Source organism: Physeter macrocephalus, chromosome 8, assembly GCF_002837175.3.
Source record: "Physeter macrocephalus isolate SW-GA chromosome 8, ASM283717v5, whole genome shotgun sequence".
Taxonomy (NCBI): domain Eukaryota; kingdom Metazoa; phylum Chordata; class Mammalia; order Artiodactyla; family Physeteridae; genus Physeter; species Physeter macrocephalus.
Window position 1 is genome coordinate 6,843,506 of NC_041221.1, and position 22,749 is coordinate 6,866,254.

At 45.1% G+C, this 22,749-nt stretch overlaps 1 protein-coding gene and 1 long non-coding RNA gene across 3 annotated transcripts in view; both read left to right on the plus strand.

Annotated features, from left to right (window-relative positions):
* The window catches only part of LOC129392310 (uncharacterized), a 5,342-nt gene extending 2,250 nt beyond the window's left edge, over positions 1–3,092 (plus strand). For both annotated transcript variants that reach the window (XR_008618008.1, XR_008618009.1), the window contains exon 3: positions 2,715–3,092. This is a non-coding gene — a long non-coding RNA (uncharacterized lncRNA). The remainder of the gene's footprint in view (positions 1–2,714) is intronic.
* Positions 3,093–5,834: 2,742 nt separating this feature from the next.
* Positions 5,835–11,766, plus strand: LOC102979665 (carbonyl reductase [NADPH] 1). The gene is made up of 3 exons (XM_007125371.4): positions 5,835–6,260; positions 6,839–6,946; positions 11,245–11,766. The coding sequence occupies exons 1-3, from the start codon at positions 5,972–5,974 to the stop codon at positions 11,679–11,681; spliced, it is 834 nt and encodes a 277-aa protein (XP_007125433.3). The 5' UTR covers positions 5,835–5,971; the 3' UTR covers positions 11,682–11,766.
* The last annotated feature ends 10,983 nt before the right edge of the window (positions 11,767–22,749 follow it).

Below are 22,749 nucleotides of genomic sequence, written 5' to 3' on the forward strand. Positions count from 1 at the left end.
TCTGTTGTGGCCTCTCCCGTTGCGGAGCACAGGCTCCGGACGCGCAGGCTCAGCGGCCATGGCTCACGGGCCCAGCCGCTCCGCGCATGTGGGATCCTCCCAGACTGGGGCGCGAGCCCAGTTCCCCTGCATCGGCAGGTGGACGCGCAACCACTGCGCCACCAGGGAAGCCCCCAGGAGAGCGTTTTTAAAGGCAACATTTGATGGTGAGGGCTGCAGAGTTCATGACTTTCTTCCGCTTGTTTGCTGGTGAGGTAACAGGGTGGTGTTTCAGAATCTCAATCATCAACTTTGTGGCTCCAACCAGTCTGGGATCTGGAGCTTGTGCTCAGCATGTAGTCACCATCCTCCACCTCTGTGGGTGGGGATGGGGTCTTAGTTCCCAAAGAACAATTCAAAGATATCCATCAAGTTGTTACATACATACCTTGGGGAGAACTAGGACTCTGTTTTATCACTGAACTATTGTCATTAGTTTTCTCATTTAACTGCTTTTCTTTTGTTTCTGCATTCCCTCACTTCCCTAATTAGTAACTGCATGTGCCTGCTCTTTGAAACCCAAGGAAGATCTAGGAGACTAAAACCTTTTACTACAAACAAGAAACAGGGGACATGGAGGAGCTTTTGTACGTGAGAGTGCCTCAGTGTCCCACTCAGTTTCAACAGTCAGATGTTAATAATAGGGGAAATTTGATGTGGAGTATATGGGAATTTTCTGTACTGCATTTGCAACTTTTCAGTAAATCCATTCTAAAATTTAAAGTTTATTGAAAAGCAAAGGGAGGCTGGAAATAGATGGTTCTGGATTTGGACCCATGAGTCAGTGATGTCATTAAAAATCAAAGCTCTTCCTAATTTTCCACAGTACCATCCTTAGGGAGTTGGCTAGCCTCTTAGTTTGTTTCCTTATGATCTCAAGATAGTTGCTGCAGCTCCAGGCATCACATTCTCATTACAAATGCATTCAAGACAGAAGAAAAGGGGTAGATAAAACAGGTACTTTCCTTTTATGAGGGAGAAAAATCATGTATACTCCCATTTTCTAGAGGGGAATTGACAAAGAGTCTCTTCTTGACCAAGCTCTAGCCAGTCTCTTCCAAGCCCTCTTTTCAGTTAGGCCTCAGCCTGGGCCTATAAAACCTACTGACTCAGCACTAATGATTTCATCCACTCCCCCACCAACCCCCACTAAAAGACTTAAACAGTAACATAGTTTCTAATAGCTCAAGGCTGTATCACTAGGATGACCTTAGTTCCCCCTTAATGAGCTCCAGGCTGCCAGAAGAATTTACTATTTGTTCTAGCCAACACCTGACAAGAGGTCCTTTACTACGGTTCTTAGAGCAGTTATTACTAAAAAAGGACTTGAAATTTGTGAATTCTTCCTCTGTCCATTTGCAATATATATGTATCTCCTACAACTCAGGACCTGAGTCTTTCTCAAGGACCTGAAAGCCATTCCTTCAAAATGTAATTATCAGATAGGACAGGACCTCTGTCTCGCAGTCTCTTTATAGCCCTGATGGGCATTTACGCTCACCAGGCCTTTATAATTTTCCCCTGACTCTACCCAAGCCCCTCCATTCCCCCTGCCTACTCCCTCAACTTCTCTTTAAAACATCCAGTCACCTCTGTACAAATCCAAGTTGAGTTCAGTTCATGCTGGACACTCTTCCCTACTACATTATAATACTGATTAAAATCTGTCCTTACCACTTTAGCGAAGGTAAGTTGGTGCAGCCACTGTGGAAAACAGCACTGTATTTCACAAACTTATGCAGAGTTAAAGTTAATCCAATTGTTAGGTTTGTGGTCACTTACCTGTATCCAGTACTTCTGGGTTACCTTGGTGCATTTCTCCACTCCAGGGCTCTAATTGGAAGGCCCTTAGGCCACAATTGATATTACTAGAGGGGACTCCCTCACTTGGCCAGTTAATAATACCTGCTCTGACCCTGGCCATAAATATGAATTTTTCTTTTAGGGTCACTCAAGCTCAGTCAGAACAACCAACTGAATCACAGTGGAAAACCATAACCCCCTCAGTTACAGGATGGATTTATGTGGTTAACACCAGGCTATGGTCATTTAAGTTTAAAGCCTCCTTTATGTTAGAAACAATAAAAGCATACTAAGGATAACCAGCCTCGTAACACTAGAAACTTGGGCTGGGTGCCTTATGAACAATGCCAATATATCATCTCCCTTAAAGGTAAGGATTGATATGGAACACGACCAGAGATACTGAGACACACGTAATGGAAGTTCTTGGCTTAAATTCTTACTATGACCTTACTAATACTACCAACTATATTACTTGTATTTTGCATGTTTTACAAAATTGTTGTTTCTTGCATTACCAAATGTGTGGCAAAGCCTTTAATAAAATGATGACAGACGATTTAAAGCAGTTGACCAGATAGACAGTTCTATATAGATCAATGATTGTAATAGTGTAACTCTAAATATGAGAGGAAGCAACCAGGGGGAGTCTCTTCCTGGATCATAACAGAGTAGTAAGAGAGATGGTCCAGAGACTTTTGACTACTGTTAATAGAACCTAGTCCAGTAATAGTACATTGAGTGGCCTATCAACAAACCCTCACCTGACCTAGGGGTGAGCGTCCCTAACACTGTGGGACAAAATGGTCATTTAATGTCTCCCAGGGACTTCTCTCGTGGTCCAGTGGTTAAAAGTCCACCTTCCAATGCAGGGGACTCGGGTTCAATCCCTGTGGGATCCTAAGAGCCCGCATGCCGCGGGGCAACTAAGCCAGCACACCACAACTACTAAGCCTGCATGTCTCAACTAGAAAGAGAAAACCTGCACGCCACAACTAGAGAGAAGCCCGCGCGCCGCAGTGAAGAGCCCATGCACCGCGATGAAAGATCCCGCATGCTACAACGAAGATCCCACAACTAAGACCCAGCGCAGCCAAAAATAAAATTTAAATTAAAAAAAAAAAAAAAAAGTCTCCCAAACCATGGTCGAACTTATGACCATGAGGGTACCCTGCCAACTAAAAATTTTCGCTTGCTACCTGGTTCTATAAGAATGAAGTCACTAGCCACTGCAGTCACTGACCTTCAACACACCGTTTAGGGAAGGAGTTGGTGCAGCCACTGCCTGGAAGGAGTTCAGGGCAGAGATCAGGAATGAGGGACTCTGTGCTCTGCGAAAAACTGACAGAACAGGCCTCCAGATAGTTAGATATCTTCAGAAGATTTTTGAGCCCAATTTCTTGCATCTTCTCACATCTAGAAAGGCAGTAAAATCTTTAATGGAGACGTCTGCCCCTCGTGACTAGCAGCCACCTCCTTGTAAATAACAGTAAACTTTTGCCAAAATGTGTGCTTGATTGCACGTACCCCCCTTCACTAAAGTCACATCTGTACTGACCTCCCCGCTTACCTATTCAGAGCAGTCCCTCAGAGCTATCTGAGAGGCTGTCTCCCAGACTATAGTCCTCATTTTGCCTCAAATAAAACTTAACTTACAACTCTCACGTTGTGCTTTTAATTTTTTTTTAGTCGACAATAATATGCTTAATTTTTATTACTACATTATACTGTATTTTCTGGAGCCTCCTGCCCCATCAACCTATCAATCCTTGTGTTGGTACCAATGCTAAAATTATAAACAAATCAGGCTGAAAATCATGATTTACAGCCCTCTTAGAATTTGTCTTTTGAAACAGCAGGCCCCTCACCGTGCCTAAAGTTCCCTGAGTACCATGTGCTATCGCTGAGTGACTCTCTTAATGAATTTAACCCATCCCACTTCCTTCTGACACTGGCTCACCCCAGCTATAGAAGAAAGTAGCTACTGGTGTGGAAAGAGGAGAGCACGTGACAGAACAACCATACACTTGGATAAGGGAGAGAAATCCAAAACAAAGCTCTTAATTATCCTGAGTGGAAAAAGAACAATCCCAAAAGGTTACATACTGTACCACAACAACTATGTAGCATTTTTGAAACAATAAAATTTTAGAAATGGAAAAAAAAATCAGTGGTTGTCAGGAGATAGGATTGGGGGGTGAGGGGCAAGAGAGTTGGTTTGGTTATGAATGGACAACAGGAGACATCATTGTGCTGATGGAAATGTTTTATATCTTCTTAATAAAATCTCCACATGTGATAAGATTATATAGATCCAGACACACGCACACACGCACACACACACACACACACACAAATAAGTAAAACTGAGGAAATCTGATTATGTTTGGTGGATTATTTTGATGTCGATATCCTGATTGTGACATTGTGCTATAGCTTTGCAAAAAAATTACCATTGAGGAAAACTGGGTAAAGTATAAGGAATTTCTGTATTATTTCTTACTACTGCACATGACTCTACAATCATCTCAATAAAACTTTGTCAAAAAAAGAAAAGCAGAGGTCTTTCCCTGGTTATTAGTTTTGTTTTTTGCAACTGATTGGAAAAAATCCCTTGAAATTGCAACATAATTGGAGACTATCTAAAATATAGCTGTTCAAGAGAACTTTCTGCACTGATGGAAAGAAATATCTGAATGTCCGACACATCAGTCACTAACACGTGACTATTCAGCACTTGAAATGCAGCTAAAGCAACTAAAGAACTAATTTTAATTGTATTATTTTGATTAAAATTACATTTAAATAGCCACTAGTAGCTTGTGGATACCATTAGAGTGTGGACAAAGAATGTTGCCTGCCATTTCAGTAAACAAAGGATCAAGCCATCAGCCACGGCAGGGACTGCACTGGTGCACACTGAAGGGAATTCAGGATGGAGAAAAACAGGATACTGGCTCTCGATGGTTCAGGTGCACATCAAAGGAGTAATTTCAATAAGCCCAGACTCTTGCATCTTCCCATACATTGAAAAGTGCTAAATTCATTAACTTGAGATGTCTGGTTTTCTTTAATTAGCAGTAATTGATGTTCCGACTACCTGCGTTGTTTTTATGTTTTGTTTTGTTTTGTTTTTGCAAAAACTCCTACATATCCTGGCTCCTCCCTCAGCTATCTGAGAGGCTATATCCCAGGCTTAAGTCCCCTAGGTTGTGCATTTTCTTTCAGTCGACAAGAGACAGCACAGAAATGAAAATGATCTTAGAGACCCCCTAATTCCTCTGTTTTAAGTGGTAAATAGTAAGGAAGAAAATTAATTTCCCACCACTGAGCTAATTTATGAATTTTCTGAGGATCCATTTCCTCCCTTGAAAATGGAGATAAGAAGACGCATCCTGATGAGTTATTTTGAGTGTGAGAAAGGGCTGCAAAGCCCCTTTGCACCGGTACACTTCAGGACCTGCATACAGGTAACCTGACAACCCTGGAAGTATCTAGTGAGGTAACCCTATGCCGATTCACTAAACACTCCCCACCAACACGTGAGAATCATCCAAGCATAGGGCAGTAGCTTGGCTTTCACATACTTACGGGAGAAAGCAACACACACTTGATCCCTACAGTGTTCTCCCAACTTATTCCACGACTCTTGGTTACAAAGACTTCGGTTCGAGCAATATTTTTCAAACTCCAGGAAAAACAATGTCTGTACAAAGACCCATTTCTTCAAGCGCAACCGCGAAGAGTTGAACATCTGGGTGAAAAGGAGGAGAACAGAGGATAGGGTTCAGTTTAAACATAGTCAACACAGCTAATCAGAACGATTCTCTGATGCCAGGCAGGCAGTCGCCAGCAGCGACTTTTCAGCAGGACTGTCCTGCAAACTTGCCTGATGACCCTTCGCTAGGTTCCCTGCACCGCTGGGAGAGCGCCGGCGAGCCCAGCCCTGAAGGGGCGGAGCCTGCGCCTGCGCTTGCGCGCTCAGCCTGGCCGCTCCGGGCGTGGGACCTTCAGGTGCGCGCTCTGCAAGCTCCAGCTTCCGCGCAGAGACTCTGACGCGCCGCGCCGTTGGGAAAGCACAACGGGTTCGGCTCTCCACCCAAGGGCACCGCACGCCCAGCACCCGGCCATGTCGTCCTGCGCCCGCGTGGCTCTGGTCACCGGGGCCAACAAGGGCATCGGCTTCGCCATCGTGCGTGACCTCTGCCGGCAGTTCCCGGGGGAGGTGGTGCTCACGGCCCGGGACACAGCACGGGGTCAGGCGGCCGTGCAGCAGCTGCAGGCCGAGGGCCTGAGCCCGCGCTTCCACCAGCTGGACATCGACGACCTGCAGAGCATCCGCGCCCTGCGCGACTTCCTGCGCAAGGAGTACGGGGGGCTCGACGTGCTGGTCAACAACGCGGGCATCGCCTTCAAGAGTAAGGGGCTGGGTGGTCCCAGGCGAGGCGTTCACTGCCGAGCTTCTGCATCCGGGATGGGCCGTATCTGTCGGGGAATCGCTGCGGTGGGGCTTCTCCCGCCTGTGGGGTCCAGAATGACTCCCTAGGGAACGAGAAGGGAAGGGGGGAGGGGTGCAGCGAGAGCGGAGTCTGCAGGGAATTGGATGCTTTCTAGCCATAGGGAACTTTGCTTCTTTGGCTCGAATCCTGGGGACCTTTTCTAGATTGCCCCACAGCCTCTTTCTGATTGGACTTTGGGGCAGTTGGGTTAATTTTTAATGCATTTTGAAATAAACAAGAAAATTGCAAAAACTGAGGCACAGAGATCCCGTGTGTGTGCGCCCTTTGGGCAGCCCCCCCTCCGCAGTGGTGCCATCTTACAAAACCGTAGGGCATTATCAAATCCCGAAATGCACACTGGCACAATACTACTAACTAGACACCACTTTTACACAAAATTCAACAGATTTCACATGCACTATTTTCTTTATATCTTCCTATAGAATGTTCCTTGATGGCTACTATTTATTCACTCAACTTCTCTTTTCTCCTAAAAGCTGTTGATTCCACACCGTTTCATATTCAAGCAGAAGTGACTATGAAAACAAACTTCTTTGGCACCCAAGATGTGTGCACAGAGCTCCTGCCTCTAATAAAACCCCAAGGTGAGTCTGATGAACAGCCCAAACTGCAGTGTTTCTAGCAAGATCTGGGCCCTGCCTGCCTCTGGTCTCATGTACAGGCCCCCCGCTACCTCTCCTGCTCAGCTACACTGGCCTCCATCTGTGTCGCCATCCGGCCAGGTGCCCTGAGGCCTCAGGTTCCTCTACACACTGCCCAGGTCATTGGTGCTGTCTGTCCAGCTGCTCTTTGCACATCTGGCTCTTTCTTTTTCCCATCTTAGCTCAAAGGTGTCCTCTGAGAGGCTCTTGACTTGCTCCGTGCCCCTCACAGGCGGCGTTCCCTTAGGAGTCCATCTCAGGCCTTCTCTCCTCTGACCCCCTCTCAGAGTGATCTTACTCAGGCTAGGGGAGTCTCTACTCCCACCAGTTCATTAGGCCTCACTCAAATCTGTCACCTGCCTAGAACATTCCCAGAGCTCCAGGCACACATTTTGTCTTCTTGCCTCTCCATCTTAACCTGATTCCCATCCTTCCTCCCGAATCCCCCCATCTAAAACAAATATTTCCAAAGACTCGTCCTTTCCCCAAATCATCTTGGTCACTGATCCCATCATCCACCCACCAGGATCCTGGAGGTCACCACGCCTGCCCGCTTATTGCCATTTACCAGATCCGAAGAGTTGCCCTACTGATTTTCTTCCCATGCCTTCACCCCCAGCCCAGCTCTACAAACAGGCCCTCAGCTGTCATTTCTAGACAATTGTAAACTCTCCTAAGGGACTCTCCCCGCTTTTTTTTTTTTTTTTTTTTTTGCGGTACGCGGGCCTCTCACTGCTGTGGCCTCTCCCGTTGCGGAGCACAGGCTCCGGACGCGCAGGCTCAGCGGCCATGGCTCACGGGCCCAGCCGCTCCGCGGCATGTGGGATCTTCCCGGATCTTCCCGGACCGGGGCACGAACCCACGTCCCCTGCATCGGCAGGTGGACTCTCAACCACTGCGCCACCAGGGAAGCCCTCTCCCCTCTTCTTGAGTCCTTTGCTTTCTGGGCATTCTCTGTACTCTGCATGCTCACTCCCCCTCCCAAAACTCCTTCAGGAGTGAAGTCCAGGCCCTTAGCCTGACTTGTAGGGATCTCCGTAATCCGACCTGCCGAACTCCGGGTCCACTTTAACTGCCCTTCGATCTGCTCCATGTTTCAAACAAAACAAACTCTCATTCCTTTGGGTTAAACTACTATAATACTTACCCCCGAAGTAATGGGCCAGGAGGGGAACCACCACCCATTAAACATACCGAATAAGACAAGCAGATACTTTTAGAAAGATTAAGAGGCGTGGCTGGAGATTTAGTACGTGCATTTACAATTTACACTCAGCTTCTGCCCTGTTTCCCCATCCTGTCCTCCTGGAAAGTTCTTCTAAGAATTGGTTCACTAGGACCTAAAAAGTCAGCTCTTTAGAGTGTCACCTAATTCCTCCACTCGTCCCAGCGCTTGAGGGCTGCAGTGGGGTTCCCGGTGTCAGCTGCATATGCTGTATTCCCTGGACCCCGTGCTGATGACTTCTGGCCCACCACTTTTCTTACTTAACTGGGCTGTTTCTTGCTGTGTCTGGGCTCTGTCCAGAAGGAGGAATGAGTACCCTCCAGATGTGCTAAGGCAGCCTCTGTTTAACAGTTGGTCTTGCCTCACGAAAGCTGGAGTAAATGGAATTTTAAATACATGCTATATTCCCAGTATGAGTGCAGCAAGGTGTACTTGCCTTTTGAAATAGGAGAATTCTTGTTTTGTTGGGGAAAAGCTACAGCAGTTCATGTTATCATGACTTAATCGAGTGTGATTCTCTTCTGAGTCTACAGTCTCCCCTAGTTGGCGGGAGAGGGCTCCAGGTGGCTGGCTCTAATCCCTGGGGATCCAGTCAGTGGGAGGGGCTGGCATGGAACACACTGGGAAGATGAAGCAGCCACATCCAGGAGTTTATTACCTCAAGAGAACTTTGGATCTCCTGGTCAAGCTTCCCTAATACGGGTTAGTATTTTCACCGCTGATTCTAGACTTCCTGAGGTAGACTAGTTAACACAGAATAAAAAAGGTTGTCATTTGATTACTGATTATAACCAACCTAGAAGAAGTTAACAGTATTTCTCTGTCTACTGTCCAGGTTGAAGACCCTTGAAAAAAATAACGTCAAGGCCCTTTTATTGATAGCCTTTCCCGTTTACCAGTTAACCATTCTGACTTCCGCTCCTGCAGGCTTCTTTTCTTTCTTTATGCCTTTCTATATTTTGCATTTTTAATTCATGAAATATGTGTTATTTTTGTTGTGAGAGAGGCTTGGTCATGTTTTTGAGAGCGAAATAAATTATCCTAAATATAGCATCTCTGAATGGTGCTTACTGCAACATTTTGACAAATTGGTTCTATTCTATCTTAAGGACAATGTCATTTCTATTAATTTACTAGTTACTTCTTACTCTTTACATGTTCTAGATTAGAAGCAGGACATGGAATAATTGACCCGTTTCAAAAACGTGTCCATCTTAGAAGAATGCCCGGAAGATTAATATGGCAATTTCTCTAAATCAGTTTATGTATTTCAGAGAATCATTGAATGGGAGTCCTAATGCCATCTACTGATTGATTTGTTGATATTTTCTGAACTTCCAAACCTTTAGTGGGATAGACATCAAAGCTAACTGACTATGGCAGCATGACATGCCATTTCTGTTGCCACATTTTTCCCCATGGAAAAAAAGGGTTTAACATTTTTGTCCATGCCTGGTAATTTTTGGCTGGAAACGGGACATTGCAGAATTTTATAGCTACTCTTGCTATTAGACCCTACCTCCCACGGGATTGTGGTTGTTATTTGCTTATTTGTTCAGTGACTGGCCACCTTATTTTTTGAAGTTGAGTCTCCGCCCTCCTCCCCTTGCAGTGTGAAGTTTCTGATGTTTCATCTCAGAAAGTACAGCCTAGCTGAGACGCACAGTCACACTGGGATTACTGTGGGTTTAGCAGAACTCTCTTTTGCTGTCTTTTTCCTGGACCGCACCCAGCTGTTAAGGTCCACTACTTGCTGGCTGATTATTTACTCCACTGTTTTTAACAAGGCACAGCATAAATTGCTTCACAGATGGATCTCCATCCAATTAAATTCAGGCTCTTTTGAAAGGGTAGTTTTGGTGCTCTGTTCTGAACCGAGAAGGGCTCTTATCCTTATCTTCTCTAGTTTTCTCTGGCAAACTTGCTGACTTACATGATTTAGTTTACATTTCTAACAAAGCTACCAATCTTCGAATTGCTTTTCAGCACAACTTCCATTGTTTTTGAGAGTGCCCTTAGGGTCGAACTTCCCCCACACTCGGTTTCAAATGAAATCACATCCTTTTGGGAGAGTGTCAGACGTCTCGGTTTTTATGTCCTGACTCTTTCCCCCTCTTGTGCAAAATCTCTAAGCCACAGGTCTGAAGATACAGGCAGGGATGATGACGTTTCTCTTTGTGACACTCATGCTTTAGGAGCTAGGAGGGCAGAGCAGCAGTGGTCTCTGGTCTTCTCAGCTTGCCTCCCTCTGCGTGATACTTCTGCCTTACAAACAAGCTGGGGAAAGGGCAGCCTAGGCCCCAGTCTTCTCAGGATGTCCAGCCCAAGGTAGAGCCTTTGTCCCACAAGTGAGAGCTGGGTCAAAGAAGGAATTTCTCACCTCCTAAATGCACTTGCCAGAAACTGAACCTCTGCAACAGGTAGCTGAGGAGCAGGATGAGAAATGCTGATGTCCTACCCATCTTGGGAAGATACAATAGTCTTGTGTTCTCAGATGCACCATCCTAGAGTGAAGTTTCCATTGTTATGGCCAGAAAGGGGGAAAGGAAGGAGCAGGTCATGGTTGAAATACCACAGAACAGACTCTGTTCTTACCTGAGTTGTTGGAGATATTCAGGAATAAAAGTTTCTTCATTTGCTGTATGCCCTCGGGACCATTACCAGAGACTTTAAATAGTTAAGTTTTTAAAATAATTTTCACAAGTTGTTCTGGGTAGTAGATTCACAGAATTCTTCCCATTGTCATTACTTTTTTCTTGAGTTTAAGTGGAATAGTTCATTCCTGTAATTTTCCAAATAATTATGTGTAATTTTAAAAAACATTAGAAATAACAGATTGTTACTTATAATAATAAAACAGATAAAACCCAGTGAGTAACCCCCTCCCAAAATTACGTTCTCTTCCTTCCCTAATGTCCTCTCACAAGAGGACAGGAGGACATAACTCCTGCCCCAAATTTGGCATTCCTTGTTCTTGTGTTCACCTTTCTATGTAATGACTTGTGTTGTGTTTTAGGCAGAGTGGTGAATGTGTCTAGCTTTGTGAGTGTCAGCTCTCTTAGAAAATGCAGCCCCGAGCTGCAGCAGAAGTTTCGAAGTGAGACCATCACGGAGGAGGAGCTGGTGGGGCTCATGAACAAGTTTGTGGAAGACACAAAGAACGGGGTGCACAGGAAGGAGGGCTGGCCTGAGACCGCATATGGGGTGACGAAAATCGGCGTCACGGTCCTTTCCAGAATCCAAGCCAGGAAACTGAGTGAGCAGAGAGGAGGCGACAAGATCCTCCTGAATGCCTGCTGCCCAGGGTGGGTGAGAACTGACATGGCAGGACCCTCAGCCACCAAAAGCCCAGAAGAAGGAGCAGAGACCCCCGTGTACTTGGCCCTTTTGCCCTCGGATGCTGAGGGGCCTCACGGACAGTTTGTTTCCGAGAAAAAAGTTGTGCAATGGTGAGCTCACTCACAGTTCCACCCATGGGCCCGATTACGTTCCTTTCCCAATTTCACGGAAAGGACACTTACACTGTCAAGAATATCCCATGCAAAAAAAAAAAAAAAAAAAAAAAAGAAAAAGAAGAAGAAAAAAAGAATCAAAATATCCCTATCAAGTCCTCACTGGGAAATGGCTACTAATTCTGTGAAGCTGTTTGTGTTTCCTTCTGTGATCCCAGGGGAGGAAAAGTGGAATGGATGACAAATAATAAATAAAAGTCAATAGATGAATAAATAGTTCTTTATAAATGTCCATTTATGCAGACTCTTAAAGGCTGAACCAGTTCAATTACTCATAATTGTTGGACCTACTTTGGAGGACACATGGGTGTCCACTCTACTATTCGTTCTACTTTTCTGTTTGAAATCTTTCAAGGCAAACATCTGAAACCAAAAAGTCTTGGCTCTGCCGCCTTCCTGCATGACCTTGATCAAAATACTGCATCTACTATATCCCCTCAAATGTAAAATGGGGATAATAGTCATAGGATTGCTGTGAAGATTAATTGCCCCTATATAGGTGACAATGTTGAAATCACATTGGAATTGCACAAGTGTCCTCTATCACGAGTCCCTGTGAGAGGGGCCCAACACCACCCAGGGCAGTGACGAGAAGCTCTGTACTGCCCCGCACCACGCCTGGCTTCCCCAAGGCCCCAGGGACTGTCCACCACATTCCCTCCCTTCACAGAAGCACTCCATGTTGTACAGAGGCCTCTACTGTCATGTTATTTGTCACTTTTCACATCTGATTCTCAGGCTTGGGGAGGTGAAAAGTGACAGCCCCTGAAGGCAAGTGTGGAACCCTTATTTGAAGAGTCAGGTTTACTTTACAACTGTTTCCCTTCAACTAGGCTGTTAGTTTCCTCTTGTTATTTTATTTTTCTAAACTGCCAACAGAGGATTATCAATGTCTAGATCAACACCATAACATCTGAACTACTAGTTTGGAAATGGACACGGGGATCTTAAAGATTTTTTTCTTAATTCCATAAAATAACACCTAACTACATATGCCACTTATTGTCTATGACCTAGGACAAACCAGAATGCAGGCACTTTTAGCAATTGTAAGGATTAGGTAACCATTAAATAAAACATTCCAATTAATGACTTGGCACACAGTAAGACCTTCATAAACAACCCTCCCACCTGGGAGCACGCTGGGAATCCCACAGGGTTAGGTTCGCTGCCCGCACTTAAATCACAAGGATTGTTGAGGGTGTGGAGAAAAGGCAACCCTCATACACTGCTGGAGGGAATGAAAATTGGTGCAGCCACTATGGAGATAGTATGGAGATTCCTCAAAAACTTAAGAATAGGGCTTCCCTGGTGGCGCAATAGTTGAGAGTCCGTCTGCCGATGCAGGGGACATGGGTTCGTGCCCCGGTCCGGGAAGATCCCACCTGCCGCTGAGTGGCTAGGCCCGTGAGCCATGGCCGCTGAGCCTGCGTGTCCGGAGCCTGTGCTCCGCAACGGGAGAGGCCACAACAGTGAGAGGCCTGCGTACCGCAAAAAAAAAAAAAAAAAATTAAGAATAGAACTACTGTATGATCCAGCTATCCCACTCCTAGGTATTTATCCAAAGAATACGAAAACACTAATTCAAAAAGTTATATGCATCCCTGTGTTCATGGCATTATTTAAAATTGCCAAGATATGGAAACAAACTAAGTGCCCATCAACAGATGAATGGATAAAGAAGATGTTATACACACACACACAGAAACACACACAAACGCATAATGGAATACTACTCATCCATAAAAACAGATGAGAATATTCCCATTTGTGATAACATGGATGGACGTTGAGGGTGTTATGCAAAGAGAAATAAGTCAGATGGAGAAAGGCAAATACTAAAAGATTTCACTCATATCTGGAATATAAAAAGCAAACAAACAAATAAAAGAAATGAACAAACCAAACCAAACAGATACAGAGATCAGAGTAGTGGTTACCAGAGGGGAAGGGGCAGTGGGGAGGGTGAAATGGATAAAGGGGATCACTGTATGGTGATGGATGGAAACTCAAATTTTGCTGGCGAGCACACTATAGAGTATACAGACGTAATACTATCATACACTTGAAACTTATTTAATGTTATAAATCAATGAAAATTTTTTAATTTAAAAATTTTAAATTTTTAAATAAAAATGGCTTCCAAAGATATATTCATTTCCTAATCCCTGGAAATGATGAATATTACCTTATTTGGTATGCTTGCTTATTTTTTGTGTCACCTTTCATGGGCCACGGTACCTAGACTGGTCAAACACCAGTCTGAATGTTGTGAAGGTATTTTTTCAATGAGATTAACATTTAAATCAGTACACTTTGAATAAAGTAGGTTATCCTTGTAACGTAGATGGGCCTCATCCAGTCATCTCAAGGCCTTAAGATAAAATAGACTGAGGTCCCCTAAGGAAGAGGGAATTCACTTCCAGACCATCTTCATCAATGTTTCATCAATATATTTATGTGCTGTGATACTGGGTGCATGTATACTTATAATTGTTATAGCTTCCTGATGAATTGAGCCTTTTATCATTATATATTGACCTTTTTTGTCTCTAGAGACAGTTTTTTATTTAACCTCTTTTGTTTGATATAAGTTCATCCACTCCTACTGTCTTTTGGTTACCATTTGCATAAAGTATCTTTTTCCATCTCTTCCCTTTCAGCCTACACCTGAAAGGTGTATTTCAGCCTTTAGATTCAGTGTGGAATCTAAAGTGAGTCTCTTGTAGACAGCACATAGTTGGGTGCTATTTTTATCCATTCAGCCACAACTATCTTTTGATTGGAGGGTTTAATTCATTTATATTTAATTATTGAGAGGTAAGGACTTACTATAGTCATTTTGTTAATTGTTTTCTGTCTTGACTTCAGACTTCTGGCCTCTAAAACTGCGGGAGAATACATTTTTGTTGGTGCAAGTTACTAAGTTTGGAGTAATTTGTTATGGAAGCCGTGGGCAACGGATACAGGAACCCAAACATGAGAAGGCATTTTGTGACCTAATGCTAGCCTTCCAACAACTTCCACAATGGCTCTCCATTCATTCAGTCACACACAAAGCCTTCCAGGTTTTACCCAGCATCCTGAGGACTTGAGGCAAAAACTTATGCCAGCCTTTTTCTGGATCCAGTGGCAAAGGCTCATTCACCGTGCCTCAGGACAGCAACGGCAGCAGCCCAAGAATCGGGAGACCCGCCGACTCACCCCCAGGATCTCCTTTTAACATAATGGTCCCTCATGCCATACAATTCTTTCTGCTCAGTGAAAATAGTCAGTGTTTCTCAGCAACCACACTCACCTCACATGAGATTTTATGACTTTCTCCCTCACCCATTTATATCTGCAATTGTATTTTCTTGACCCCAAACACACTTGTCCTTTATCTAATAAGGAGAACACTCTGATGCTTAACCTCTGCTTTGATGGTTCAGGAACCATCTATCCCTCAAGCAGAATTGTTGGAGACTGCCATAGAAAGTCCATATTTGACATTGTTTGTGGAATTGAAACAGGAAACGCACGGGCTCTACGTACTATAACAGATTTTAACTAATCTTTAGAAGAGACCCTCTACTTAAAAGACAGAAGAATCGGGCTTCCCTTGTGGCGCAGTGGTTGGTAGTCCGCCTGCCGATGCAGGGGACACGGGTTCGTGCCCTGGTCTGGGAAGGTCCCACATGCCGCGGAGCAACTAAGCCCGTGCGCCACAACTACTGAGCCTGCGCGTCTGGAGCCTGTGCTCCGCCACAATAGAGGCCGCGATAGTGAGAGGCCCACGCACCGCAATGAAGAGCGGCCCCCGCTTGCCACAACTGGAGAAAGCCCTCGCACAGAAACGAAGACCCAACACAGCCATAAATAAATAAATTAATTAATTAATTAATTTTAAAAAAAAGACAGAAGAATCTACTTAAACTTGTCACATCACTAGAGCTTGCCAATTGGCTGTGGATAAAATATATGTTCATACATATGTTGAAAACGTGTATGTCTTTGAGTTGGTTGGTATGATTTGGGGATGTTCTGGAAACAGTGAAGGTTCATGATCTCTGCAGGAAGTCAAATGTAAAATGGTCACTAGTAGATTAAGAAACTCCTAAAAGCCCTGATGTTTTCTATGGAAATGGCTACTAGAAAGATAGAAACATACTCAATAAAAGAACAACCTGAAGCACAAAAGAAAAGCTCTGGATGGACACCATACCGAGTAGGTAGCCCTTACTAAACTCATGGTCCTTATAGCTTCTCAGAGCCAAATATCTGGACTAGCTCAAAGTGACCAACACACCAAATGTCAGAAAGTGGCTCTGAAATTGGAAAAAAGATCTCAGGAAAGAAATCACTGAAGATGGTTAGAGAATGATCTCTAGTGCCCTCAGCATAGGCTCTTGGTGCCAGAAGACCTTAAAAGGAACCCTGGGAGGTCTTTACATGAGGTTGACTACTGTCCTTGGTCAGTGTTGGTGGGGAATTGACTAAAGCTACCAAGGAGGTTTGTAGCACATGCCTCATCTTTTACCCCCAATGCTGGGAAACTGCAAAGATGGGACATGGACAAAAGCCCAGGCTTTAGCATCCCTCAGAGAATTTCCAAATGGACTTGATAGAATTCTTGCCTTCAAAGGGTTTTGGATACATTTTGGTCATATTTTGTTTATTTTTGAGTTGTCTGTTGATGATAAGACTTGTCAGCTTCAGGCAGCCTTTGCTCACCTCCCAATCACTTCCTAGTACGACCTAAAACCTGAGACCTGGGCCTCTAGAAGGGACCTCAGAGGAAGGAGCTCCCAAACCTGATCAAAAGGCTCCTACCAGGTTCTGCCAACCACCACACTATGATCACATTACAAAGAGTTGATCCCCAGATTCGCATCACCCAGTTAAGAAGACAAAACGCTACCTTACACCAATGAAAAGCCATCTGAATTGGAGATCTCAAACTAAAGATTCTTAAGGATCCTTCAGACGCCAACAACCTGAGGAACCTATGGCCTCAAGTCAATGTGAAGTAGACCTTCCACCCTAGACATTAGAACTAGATCACAAATGCCTAGAACACTGTCATTCATGTCTTCACATGTTTCGTTATTTCTTTACCTAGTTATTTTTTCTTTCTCTGCTGCCTTAAGATTCTGGATAGTGAGTAGATATTTGTTGCCTCCTAACTATGGCACCCATTTAGGCCCCTATTCTTAATGCTGTGGTTTGCACCCTAGTCACTCCATGACTTAAACATATAATTCAACCAAACATTGGCTTTATAACCACTTTCCTTTGAATGTCACCCAGTTTCCTATAGTACCAATCCCTTGTAGTGAATCAGTTGATTTCTGGGTGGTAGAACTTAACTCCTGTGTGATTTTATAGATGGCAAATATTATAACAAGCCAGATAGCCAAAAATCTAAGACCCTCTATCATGTCACCCAAAGAATGGGAATTTTCTGTCTCCATTAAAATGAAATATAGGTATCTCTCATAGCAATCAGCACTTCAACAAAACTCACAAGTTGAGTTTGGTAAGAGACTTATTATGCAAGTGGAGGGTTTCTCTCTTACAGATCCTACAAGGAAAAGCCAGTCTCCTTGACCATGGCTCTACCCTCTGATCTCTACTGTATATCTCACTGAATGGTACTCAACTACACTTGTTGTCTTGTCTCAAAGCTGTAGGACCTAATCAGACAACCTCATCGGGGTATTTTGGCCAACAGTGAGTCATTGGGTGTCCCCAAATGACTGATATTGGATTTGTTCTACCAAAAGAAAAAGCCTATTCACTACTGCCCACAAATTGGACAGGTACTCACCATCTCAATAAACTAATGCCTACTCTCAGGAAATTCCCTGGTATTGCTCTGGGTCCATCTGGCCTATTGATTTCCCCTCTAAGAAAAAGCAGTCTTTAGGCATCTTAATTCAAGAAAGAGAAAAATGTGAGCCTCAATTTAAAACCAGAAATCTTAACCTGTGAGGAACAGTTCTGGGCTGCTTTATTCTGTCCTCAGGCATACCTATTTCACACCTTAAAGAAGGTCCAAAAAGTGGTGCAAAAACCCCTACATGCTCTGGATCAGAGAATGACTGAGAACCAGACAGTGTCACTAAGGCCAAACATCTCCTTGCCTGAGAAATTCACAAGATTGGACTGGCAGTGGGTTAAAAAATAGCCATCCTGGTCATATGAATGCCTTCTCAATTTTAGAGAAAGAATGTTGCATTTCCACCCTTATAGTCTTTTCAATGATCTTTAAGTTTGCTTTAAGAGATCTGGAAAACAACGGCATGAGAAAATTTGGTAAAAACAAGGCTCTTGGGACTTCCCTGGTGGCACAGTGGTTAAGAATCCACCTGCCAATGTAGGGGACACGGGTTCTATCCCTGGTCTGGGAAGATCCCATGCAGAGCAAGTAATCCTGTGAGCCGCAACTACTGAGCCCATGCACCTCAACTACTGAAGCCAGTGTGCCTAGAGCCCGTGCCCTGCAACAAGAGAAGCCACTGCAATGAGAACCTCACGCACTGCAAAGAAGAGTAGCCCCCGCTCGCCACGACTAGAGAAAGCCCACACACAGCAATGAAGACCCAACGCAGCCAAAAAAAAAAAAAGGCTCCTCAAATTATTTTCTTGGCTTAAATTGGATACATTTGGTTCCTGGCTTAGACTATCAACTCAGTGTTTGTCACTGTTGCAGTGGTCAAATATTGTTTATAAAAAATCCTAAGTATGGCACATAGCTGCTCTTTTATCAAATGATCTTGCTGATAGAAGCAAGAAGGTCTAACAGCAAGTGAAACTCCTCAAGTGACCTCCATCATGACCCTTTACTTAACTCAGTGATGTAGGTATAGACAAGGATGTGATCTGTCCCATAGACATGGTTGAAGTATGATACAAAAATTGTGACTGAGAGATAGAAACGTGAAGCAATTACATCTTGTCAACTAGATAAACTACACAGAAACCAAAAACTTAAAATACAGAAAGACTGTTTAAGCTCAAACAGCTCAGGCGACCGTTTACGTGGCGGAGTCGTGTGTTTCCAAAAGATAAGCTCACAGATAAACTGTTCAAATACAAACCATTTCAGCAACTCACTTCGTTTACAAATTCTGACCAACACCAGTTTAGATCTCAATTTCTAATTTCTGCCATGTGACTAACAATTCAAACAAATCCTTGTGAAACCCAAGAGCTCAGCACTCTAGCGGAGTCCGTTGGATGGAATTCATTCAACCGGTGGCTTCCTTGGCTGACAAGTTTCTAAGAAACTTAGGCTTTTATTATTTTTTTTAATGACCACAAGTTTCTCTGATGGTCCCATATGGGGTCTTTGAGCTCATTGGGTGATAGTCAGGAAGAAGTAAATAGGGCTTTTTATTCCCTTAAACTAGCTTTCCTCCATACTCTTTATGGCCAGTGATTCTGGGATGGGGAGTATAAGAATGGGAAAGTGGTTTCCTGAGATAGCATATTCCCTCACTTTCCCCAGTCTCTAACAAGATCCTGCCATGCAGCTCAAAACTGAGAAACACAAGTGCAGTAGCCCCTGTCAGTAATGGAGGCGCATAGTGCATCTCCTAGTAATGCTGGAGAAAAAGCGTTGAAACCACTGGATTATAAATCACCAATGCAAACCCACAAAAGTAGGAGATACGATAATATAAGTTAAAATAACTGATTTTTAAAAACTATGACTACTTTTTAAAACTGTGACTTCAAGAAGTCATAAACTATGACTCCAAGTCACTGCTCCCATCTCTCTCTTTCATGTAATATCACCTGCCTCGTGGGTGGGTGAGAATTGTGTGTGTGTAGCGGGGGAAGGACACACAGGGTAGAAACACCGGAGGTAGGAAGGTCGCTGGAGGTGGGATGAGGCAACATTGTGGGACCTGACGCTGCCGTCATCATTGCCGTTATTAGTGCTGCTGAGGCTGGTCCACACCCCAATCCCATGTCCAAGCTCAGGGTCCCTATACCACTGCTGCCCTTCAGGCACAGCCAACTCCATGCCGAAAGCCTTGAAGAGCAGCTACCCCCGGAAATACAACCAGGCCCTTGGCGGAGCTGGTCTTTGACCGGACAGTTATAAAGGACGCAGAAGCAGACAGCTTCTAGGAAAGTGTTGGTTTGCAAACTGGCCCCGGTACTCAGAGGGCAAGGAGAAACCAAAGAAGGAGGCAAGGCACTCCGGATTGGTAGGTGGCAGGTTTAATAAGCAAAGGAACTTACTTTCAAGGCTTGTCTTGGGCTGTAAGGTGAGTAGATCTCAGCACCCACCTGACAGTATCTTAAAAATTTCTGTAGAGACTTTAACTGGGTTCAGTTGTGTGCACAGTCCAGGTGGTCTCCACACCTTTTACTCTCTCAGCTGTGTCCCTGAAAACAGCTCCCGCTGTGTGGACGGAGGGCAGAGTGTAGCTTCCGTGGACAGGGGAGGGAGCAGGAGCCCCAGATGGCCTGGGTCCATCTGGAGGGTCAACTGGTGGTCACGTCACCTCAATTACCTCCTCCGACAGAAAGCTACAAGGATTCTCAAATTCTTGGAATCTGTGCATTAACTTGCATCTCTCAGAAGGAGAGGATGACCGAGCACAGGGAAAAACTATCCTGGTGTTCAGGAGGAAAACCACGAGTTTCAAACAGAAGACACAAATCCAGGAGGCAGTCTACAGGAACACATATCCGGCAGGATTCAGGTTGCTGATTTTGGAGAACACAGTTCTGAACCCAGCTTACGAAGTCCACCTAACGTTGTGGACCGTCATTCACTACAAGGTACAAAAAAACCCAACAAGGAAAATTACCGAACTCTCAGTGTTTTTGACCAATATGAACAGAAGCTCCAGAACGATGTTCTAGGCTCCAAAGGAGGCCTGACCCAGCCCGTTGCCATTTGGGTCCGAGCAACATCATCGTTACGGCATTGCGTTTGGGACAGAGTAACCTCATCCTCCAAAACAGGAGCGTCTGCTTCAGGACAGGTAACCCAACAGCAGAATTCAGATCGTTGATCTGAATTGCAAGGGTCACTTTAGGTCCGTGCCGTCAAGACCAGCTTTTGGAGGCCTCAACCTCTCAAGCCATTGTCCCTCACAAGAAGCTTCGCATCCAGGTGACCAGTAGATACAGCTCATCAGCGGCCAGCTTCAGCTCGAGAAAGAAGTCTTCGGCCCAGCAGGTGACATCTCGCCAAAAACCAGGGGTTGCTGCTGGCCTAGGCCAGCTCCTCTGCACCATCAGGTGCACAGGCTGACCTGAGCATGAAGATGACCATTCTGACGTCCACAGGCTCCGTCTCCAGCAACTACTTCCCCACAGACCAGAGGCACCTAGGGGGTTTTCTGCCCAGGTCTCCATGCCAACCAGGCTCATGTTTTCAGCACTAGCAGGAGATTGGGGTCATCGGTGCCAAGGAGAGTCTAGGGCTCAAACCCAGAAATGAAATCCGGGCCCCAGCTGTGCTAGCCTCCGTGAAGGATGCTTCAGACTGCCCCACTTCCTCCCCTGCACAGCCAGGGTCTCCAGTGCTACAACCAGCAGTCAGGGGCCTCTACCCACTGCTCCGACCTTATCTGCCCCCGTGACCACCGGGCTACCACCGTCCCGGGCACGGTGGCTTTTTTAGAATCAATCTCTTTCAGCCGTTCTTGGATTCCTCCCAAGTCACATTCTTCCAGATCTTTGTGCTGCTGGCTAGGACTCTGTGTTCTTCTTGACCCAGGAATTTACCACTCAGCTGGGCTTTGCTCCCATCACTAGCCTGCAGCACAATGAGAGCCGTTTTCCAAGGCATCTCCAACATCACTGCATGTTCTGGCTCCAGAGTATTGTGAGGCCAGCCTACCCTCCCCATCAATCAGCTCAAAAATTGAGCAAATAAACTGAGTCCTCCCAGGGACAGCCTCAGAGATTTGCATGCCTCTAACACAGTGACGCCTCATGGCTGCACCAGAACTGGCCCCAGAAGACCCAAGCCTCTCTTGATGCAGATTTCACTGTCACATCTGCTTTGACAGACCTATACTTCAGTCGTGCTCATTAGCTCGTTTTTATATGTAGTAGCTTTAAGATTTTTTTTGAGTCCTAGGAACTCTTTGCCTCAGGTTTGATCCATGATTATCTGAGGCTTCTAGGCATGTGCAAAAATTCTTCCTTGATCGCTAAAATCTCTTCCAGGACCCTTTTTAGAAGCTCCATTTAGAAGTTTTCAATAGATAAAATGATTGTGGTCAGTCTCAGAGAAAGAACTAACTATTTTTGTTGTTGGAATTCTACTTCTCCCCCGTGAAAAATTTTTTCCCCACCTTGGCTGCTTCCATAGAGAATTAGGGGAAAGAATAAGCATGAACAGCTGTCCTGAAGGAGCTCTGGTTATCAACTCAGGGAGCTTCAAAATGCATGGCAGGAATAAACAGCCTCTGTCCTCAGCTTCTTGGCCAGAAGCCAAAAAGCCACATGAATTTTAAGAATCGAGCCTTTGTTCTTCATGGTCTTTTGGGCTAGTGTGAATCCAGAAATCCAGTTTCCTCAGTTCAGCCTTTTGTAAGTTATGGTCTCAGCCGGCCCCCAGGGGTCCCCCAATCTTCTTTCCCATCACACAGGAGCATCTGGGGTTGTTCCCAGGGAGTGGCCTTGGTCTGGGAGAGAGGGCTTCATTTGCTGCATTGAGAGGCCATCATGGTCTGCCTGTGAAGGAAGATATGGTGTTATGTGTCACTCTTTTTGTACAATTCCAACTACCTCTGCAGACCCACGCTCCCAGGGCCATGGTGTGGGACGGCCTCGCTCGCAGGCAGCTCGCCAGGCTGCAAAACATTCTAGGCAGCTTCCCAGCTGGCACCAGACCTCAGCTGGCTGCCCTTGCACAGAGAGGAGGGCTGGCCCAGCAGGGGAAGCCCTTTTTCCCACCAAGAAAGGGATTTACCAAGTTGGGGGGATGGAGGGAGCAGCGGATGAGAACGGAAGTTTCCCTCTCTTCCAGCCTCTTCCCCATTCACAATCTC